Source organism: Arachis duranensis, chromosome 2, assembly GCF_000817695.3.
Source record: "Arachis duranensis cultivar V14167 chromosome 2, aradu.V14167.gnm2.J7QH, whole genome shotgun sequence".
NCBI lineage: Eukaryota > Viridiplantae > Streptophyta > Magnoliopsida > Fabales > Fabaceae > Arachis > Arachis duranensis.
Window position 1 is genome coordinate 12,686,465 of NC_029773.3, and position 8,233 is coordinate 12,694,697.

Below are 8,233 nucleotides of genomic sequence, written 5' to 3' on the forward strand. Positions count from 1 at the left end.
AAAAATATCTTTATTATATTTATATTACAATTAACATTTAATGAATAATGTATGATTATACTAATTTAGGAAAATATATTTATTATAATTATATAAAATTAATATTTAATGCATTATCAACTAATGAAAGCAAGGTGTCAATTCTTCATGAATTTATTTTTTCTCCAAAATGAAAGTACTATTCTCTCTTCTAAATTTATTTTAGAAAAATTAAAATTCCATGCTGAATATAGGTGGCAAGTAAAAAAAAATAAGCAAGTTCATGGAATCAAATCATATTTCTATAACATATATAAGAATGTATATTTTTATTATATAAAAATTGAATTTCTGCACTTCATGATGGGCGTGACATACTTCTTAGCGTGTTTCTTAATTTATTTTTTATAACTCATTGAATACAATTTATTATAACAAATTAATTATATCAACTAATTGATTTGATTATGTATTTAAATATCACACTATTTATTATAATTTATATCAATCAAATAATTGTAATTTATTATATCAATTATTTTAATTCATTAATTTATAAGGTACATAATAACATAGATGATTTGTTACTTATACTGATTAAATACAATAAATACATATTAATTTAGTTAAAAAAAACCATTGTCTCCCATGTTTTTCTATTTATTTTTTTTAATTCATTAAATCTAATAAATTATAATAAATTAATTATATCAACTAATTAGTTCAATCAATTATTTTCTAATTTATTTTTTGAATTCAATCAATCAAATAAAATTAATTATACTAATTATTTGTATTGACTAATTGATTTGATTAATTCTTAAAGATATTTTTATTTAATTTATTTTATTTATTTAAATATAACTAATTAGTTATTTAATTTTATTAGGATAAATATCAAATTCTATTTCTAATATAAAAATACAAAATTTTATTCATTCCATTTTTATTTTATTACTATAAAAGAACATATATGCTAGAAGAAAATATCATTCATTTACTAATTATTCTTTCATTGGGTAGCTTTTACAACAATTCTTTTTCTTCTTAAGAGATGTCGTCAAGAAGGCAACTATCATGGACACAAATGAGCACACACTCTTCAACTCCCGTGTTCATCATTCAGAGCAATATATGATATGTTATCCATTAAGCATTTATAGACCATGGTATTATCATGTTTGCATAATAAAAAAAAAATCCGTAATTAAGCTTAAGTCATTTACCTTATCATGTTTGCATTTATCTAAAATATTTATCTTTCTCTTTCTCGCATTCTATTATATTATATATTCTATATATTCTATAATATAAAAATCGAATTTTTACCTTTAATGATAGAATCAGTGTAGCATACTTCTGCTTTATTTTGTTTAACTCATTAAAGTCAATTCATTATGATGAATTAATTATATCAACTAATTGATTTGAATAGATATTTAAGTATAACACAATTTAAAATTATGTATATTAATTATTTGATTTAATTTTTATGATATATAAATTTAAGGAATAAATTAAAATAAGATAATTTATTACTTATTTAAATTGAATACAACAAATATAAATTAATTTAGTTAAAATTTTTCTATTTTCTAATCTTTTATACGTAAAAATGACAAAACAAAATTATAAAAAAAGTCTTTTTTTTCACTTTTTCTATTTTAATTTTATTTTTTAAACTTTTTTTTATCACTTTTACTATTGTAATTTTATTTTCTTTGTTTTTTTAACGTGTAATTTTATTTTACATTAACTTTGTTTATTTAATAACAAAATATATTCATATTAATTCTATCGTATAATAATATATTTTTCTCCTATATTAATAAAAGAATTTCAAGTTATCAACTACATCTAATAGAATGACTGAGAAGTGAGAACTACGAGAAGTTAAACCCAGGTTCAAAATGTTGAAACAAAAAAAAGACAACAGTGGATATATGATTAGAGAAAAATATATAATAATGACAAAATATACTAAAATTGGATTTTTTCTCCAACTAATAAAAGTGAGGTGTTAATTTCTCATGAATTCATTTTTTCTCTAAAATGAAATCACTATTTTTTTTCTAAATTTATTTTATAAAAATATATTTATTATAATTATATTACAATTAACATTTAATGAATAATGCATGATTATACTAATTTAGAGAAATATTTTTACTATAATTATATAAAATCAATATTTAATACATTATCAACTAATAAAAGTGAGGTGTTAATTCTTTATGAATTCATTTTTCCTCCAAAATGAAAGTACTATTCTCTCTTCTAAATTTATTTTAGAAAAATATATTTATTATAATTATATTACAATATTACAATTAGCATTTAATAAATAATGCATAATTATAATAATTTAGAAAAATAAAATAAAGTCCAGTAATTTCTCTTCCAACTGCACACGTGTATAGAATAACTTTTAAAAAGGAGTCATGTATAGTAAATACGGTCGATGATTGTAAAACTGTATACTAACATTGATATAATATTATTTCAGGTATATGTTTTGCAGGCATCAAAGAAAAATATTGAGTTATTTTTTAGTAGATTTAAATTATTTATTGTTTATTAGAGAATTTTGTGCATTAGAATTCTCTAATAATTTATTATTTATTTTGAGCTAATTTTGATATGTTCTTACTTGACAGTAAAACAACATATAAAAATGTGTTGGTGGGTCTAAGTATTATTAAGTTATTTATGATCATATTGAGTATATATGTTTGATTTATTAAAAAAAGTAGATTACTAAAACTAATTAATAACTATTTTAAAGTTAATATATTTAACACTAGCTTAAGAAAAAATAAATAATACATAACATGTTATATTTTTATTAATCAAATTATTATAATTTAAATTAATCTTAACAAAATAATTTAAAATTATAATTTCAATCTTATCACGTGTATGACACGGGTTAATAAACTTGTTAAACTTATAATTCTAAAAGAATATCAGATCCTTATCTCCACTAGTTCAAGCATAAAAAAAAGCAACATATCCATCTTCTTGTATTTATTTTTTTTTTAGTATTTTTGGTTTTTAAAAAAAAAAGCACAAAAAGAATACAAATAGAAGAAGTTTATACTTAGTGTATGATGTGCGTGGAATTTGTGAATTTGGGGTGAGAAATTAGAAATATACAAAAAAATTAATGTGTGTGCGGAGAAATAAACGAAATTTGGTGTTAATAATTAATAGAGATGGTTGTGGACATTTATTATTATACAGAGTTATATTAAACTTTTTAATTTTGATAAGTAAAAGTCAATTTTAAAAAATTTCATTTTAAGTGGAAGTACCTATAATTTTTAAAAGTTACAAACACAAATACATTAAATTTTTTTTTATTTATTAAACACAAAACTAAGTATTTGTGCTTTTGATTACTTCTCCAAAAAAACTTCACTAAATCAAGCCTAAACACATGGTTAATTTCCATTGTAAACCATCCTTAATTCTTAAAAGTAACAACATAGATTCCACAAAAGACTTAATTAACAGAAAAATTTGAAAGAAAAAAAGTAAAATTTTATGATGTAAATTAAAAGTGGATAAATTTTGTAATTATAAATGTTACACCTTTCCCAAATTTCAACCAGTGGATCAAGCTCATTTGGTTTCACGATAAATCCATCAATAAATTTCAACTTGTTCTTTGATTTCAAAGCCAAAAGCAGAGCTCTACTCCACGAACTATAATTACTTGAATTCAGTGTAGTTAGAATGAGAGAATTACTTGGACTTTCACTTAAATAAATGAAATAGAGATTTACTGGATCTTGCATCGAATTTATAGTGATTCTAGCTACATGAGCTTAAATTGCTTAAATTTGATTCAAAAGATTTGCAATTAATTGTGCACTCATAGGAGCTGCATGATTTGATTTATTAGTGTCCATCGTCAATTGAGAAATTGATATGGATTCATGAAGTGATTAAAAATATTAGTAATAATAGCTTCAAATTAAAAAGCAAACAAAAAAGGAAAGGCAATCCATGAATCTAGTTTGATTTTAAATTCAGATCTTTCACCTTCGTTTCATTGATTTGAGCCACGATGTCTCTTCCACACTTACCGCACTATGTGAAAATTGTATGGTTAGAGAGAATCAAGCTCTCATCAATCTTTGTTGAGTGTGTCCAAGAGTGAAGGGTAAAGAATTTAAAGAAGAAAATGAAGGAGATAAAACAAAGAGGGAAGAACAAATGAAGAAGTTATTAGTGTAATTGGCAATATGAATGAGAGGAAGAGAAAATCGGAGAAGATCAAGATTATAATTCATTCATCATCATTTTCTGTATTACATGCTTGTCTTATATAATTAATAATTACACAAGAGCAGCCGTTCTAACTAACTGCACTAGCTTTTTATATCGAACTAACAACTAATTAACTTAAACATGTACTACTAAAAAATTATTTATTATAGATAAATATTTCCAACAAATTTTATTTCATGCTAAATTTATCTATAAATCTGTTTATAATATGCTATTTTTTGTAGTGGTGTATTCATGTCATAATATAGGATTTGGATCTCTAAAGTTTGAATTTCACTTTAAAGAATCCAAATCCCATGATATAAGGGGTTGTTGTATATTGCACTTAGCTTCTCATGTCTATGAACTAAACGCTTCTTAGGTGGGCACATGAAGTAGATTTACATTTTAGAAAACCACTAGTCAGTTTTTTAGATTTTTTCTTTTTTAAACTGTCAAAAATTAATTTTGAGTATATATCTAAATAGGTCTCTTGGAAATTTTACATCAGAGGTTTTCGTCTCTAAAAAGATTTTATTACGTTTAGGTCTCTGAACTTTACAAAAATAAGATATATAGGTCATTCTGTCACATTTTTAAAGATCTATTTGTCCAACTGAAAATAATGGATTATACTAAAATAAAAAATTATATGTCTTACTTTTATAAGGTTCAAAGACTTCAATGTAATAAAAAATTTTGAGAACAAAAACGTTTGATGCGAAATGACTGAAAGACCTATTTTAAGTAGATATTCCTTAATTTTTAAAGGAAAAATTGGTTTCAAAGGTAAAGAAAATTTTTTAAAGGAAAAAACTATTTAAAATCAGTTTGGTTTAATTAAAAAAAGTAATTATTTTTTAAATTGAATTTTATTTTTATGATCGGTTTATTAGTTTTGTAACTTGTTAATAATTAATTTATTATTTAAAATTAGTTTGGTTTAATACTATTCAGGTTTGATGTTTTTTTTTTCTTAACCATGTTTACGATTTAAAAAGATTTCTGATTTACTTTAAAATAGCGGTAGATAAAATTAAGGAAAAGTTAAATAGATATTTTTTTTGGTGACTACAAGTTAAATAGATATAGATAAATTAGTTTCTCTTGATTAAATTTGATACAAATTAATTTTGACCTTGATTTTGTTGGACTAAAATTAATGTCATATTTAGTCACCAAAAAGAATTGATGTTATCTTTAACACAACAAGAAAAAGATTTATACTATTATTAAATTATATTTAAGAGTATAGGAATAAAATACTTTTTACCACTATCAAATAAAAGGTATTATCTATGAATATTTTGATTAAATATATCTCATTTTAGATTTTAACTGAACTGTTTTTGAAAATCATAATTTAAATTTTGATTTACAGAATTGATTTATAAAAATAATAACTATGTAAAAATTTCTTAGATACATAATAAAAAAGATAAAAAAAATTTACTCTATTTCGTTCATATTTTGCCATATCATTAATTTTGAAAAAAAAAAAGTTGATTTGAAAAAATGTTTTTAAACTCAGAAAATTTAAGCTTAAAAATAAAAAATAACCTATATTACTAATGTATTACAATATGAATAAAACAGAACAAATCTTTTATTTGTTTTTGGAACAAATCTATTAGACTGTTTTGATTGGATTAAATTAAAATAAGATAAAACACCATGCTATCTCCTTTTTTTTCCTTTTTTTTTTACCCGTTAGGTCCCTATATAAACCATTGATTGCTTCCTTTCACTAGCAAAGTATCTGATCTTCTTAATATTCTCTCTGGACTCATATATATACATATATAAATATATACTCATCACAAGGCTCTTATTCCTTCCTATCAATCTATCGTTACACCAATGGCCATGCGAAAGATTTATGCATCTCTCCCTGCTGTAGCTGCCGGAGTTGGATTCTTCTTCTATAATGCAAAGGTAAGAAAAAGATATCTATTATTTATGTTCATATAAAATGTTATATAATTCCAAAAAGTAACATCAAAGTTTCTATGAACGCAGGACCATGCAAGAAGAATTTTAGCATCTAATCAAGAAACAATATCTACAACAAGAGTGGTGGAAGAACAAACCAAGGCCATTAGAAAACCAAGTGTGGCACCACAGTTTGATGGTTTGCATTGTTTTGAAACATTTGTTATGAACAAGGTAAAAGAAAAAGATGTATTTATTTTTGTTCATATAAAGTGTTATATAATTCCAAAATGTAACATAAGGTTTCTATGAACGCAGAAACTTGCAAGAGGGATTTCAGCATCTAATCAAGAAACAATATCTACTACAAGAGTAGTGGAAGAACAAACCAAGACCAGTAGGAAACCAAGTGTGGCACCACAGTTTGATGGTTTGCATTGTTTTGAAACATTTGTTATGAATTAAATTCTCTGAAAGATGTACAACTTAACTGATTCAATGAGTTGAATAAAACAGTAGAAGAATTCATATTTGTTTTTTTAACTAATTTGTCTCAATTTATTTCAAATAATTCAAGATAGACATAGACACATGGTTAATTTGCACTGTAAACCATCCTTAATTGTTAAACGTAACAACATTGCATGCTACAACAGACTTAATTAACCGGGAAAATTGAAAAAAAAAATGAAATTTTATGATGTAACTGAGTTTATACAACCATCATACTCTATAGTCTGGACCAACAATTTTTCACGGTCCAAATCAGGAAAAACTTCAATGACTACCCCTCAACACTATAGCGGATGGTAAATTATATTATTTTTCAATCGACATTATTTGTTTTTATAATGATTTTGCCTACAACAATAAAATCTAAGGTTCTAATAGAACTCCTTCAATTGCTTGTTCTATATAATGGATTACACCTATCATCATCTTCTACCTATATTGGCAAATCTTGCAACACCAAATATGCAAGCAATTTTAAGGAAAATAGCCTATAAAAATGCACAAATCGTTTTACACAGTGCACATATTACAAGCTGTTAGGCATTTGAAACGCGTTATGTTCAAGATCCAAAAATGATCAAACGAAAAATCAAGAACTGCAAGCTATCATATGCATGGCTGTGCTTAACGAAGATAGATCAGTGAACCTAAATTGCAAGCATAACAGAAGCAAACTAAGGCCTTCCTCCACCCATACCCTATCTTTTAATTAGGCTCAAATGACAAGCAAACCAGAAACAAATTAGCGCTCCAGAATGTTAATTAGTTCATTCTTAGTATCAACGATTAATCACACATAAGAAAATTAAGGTTCTATTTGGGCATAACAGAGCACATAACAGATCATAGAAGAGGAATTCTCTCTTGTCCCTGTTTGGATTCAACTCTGGGGACTTCCGGAGCAATACTAGAAACTCCTATACAACAAGGTGAAGATAAAATTACCTGCTAAAAGGAGAAATCTGGAGAATATTCGGTGGCTTCAGGATATGAAGTAGTGTTCCAGTTTTGGAACCTGAAAAATACCCCCAAAGTTAAGAATTTTTTGTGAAAGACTTTACATGAAGGGATCCCGATAAAGGAAAATCTTAATTCAAGATTTCAAAAACATAAACCCTACCTGTCTGATTTGTGATACTATGGAAGAATCGGTACACCATTGCCTGTGGGGATGTCAAAGCGTGGTTGGCGCATGGGATCTTGTAGGAATGGAGCCATGGAGATGGTGGTTATCTTTAATGGAGTCTTTGAATCTGGAAGGAAAAAGGAGCTTGCTGCGAACCTTGTCTGCTGCATCTGGAGAGTAAGGAATGCTGATGTCTCTTACATGAAGCGTGAAACTCTCATATGAAGTATGAACTTACTTTACCTTTGCTTTTCTTCAATTTCCAATTGTTGTTTTACTTTATTTTTGATATGTACACATTTTTTTTATTTGTTTAGCTCGGTTAAAACTTGTAATTGTAATAGTTGTATATTATATTTATTATTGTAATTTTTTTATAATATAAATTATTCACTCTAGTAAAAAGAA

The 8,233-nt window shown here is 24.9% G+C and overlaps 1 protein-coding gene and 1 long non-coding RNA gene across 2 annotated transcripts; one reads left to right on the plus strand and one right to left on the minus strand.

Moving 5' to 3' along the window:
* Positions 1 to 5,842: 5,842 nt before the first annotated feature.
* Positions 5,843 to 8,058, minus strand: LOC107473591 (uncharacterized). Its single transcript, XR_001589030.3, has 3 exons — positions 7,820 to 8,058; positions 7,645 to 7,714; positions 5,843 to 6,176 (listed from the first exon to the last, which is right to left on the minus strand). It is a non-coding gene; the product is annotated as an uncharacterized LOC107473591 (long non-coding RNA).
* LOC107473597 (uncharacterized) lies at positions 6,081 to 7,048 on the plus strand. Its single transcript, XM_021135081.2, has 3 exons — positions 6,081 to 6,189; positions 6,274 to 6,420; positions 6,505 to 7,048. Exons 1-3 carry the CDS (start codon positions 6,115 to 6,117, stop codon positions 6,649 to 6,651), a joined length of 369 nt encoding a protein of 122 aa, XP_020990740.1. The 5' UTR covers positions 6,081 to 6,114; the 3' UTR covers positions 6,652 to 7,048.
* Positions 8,059 to 8,233: the final 175 nt, after the last annotated feature.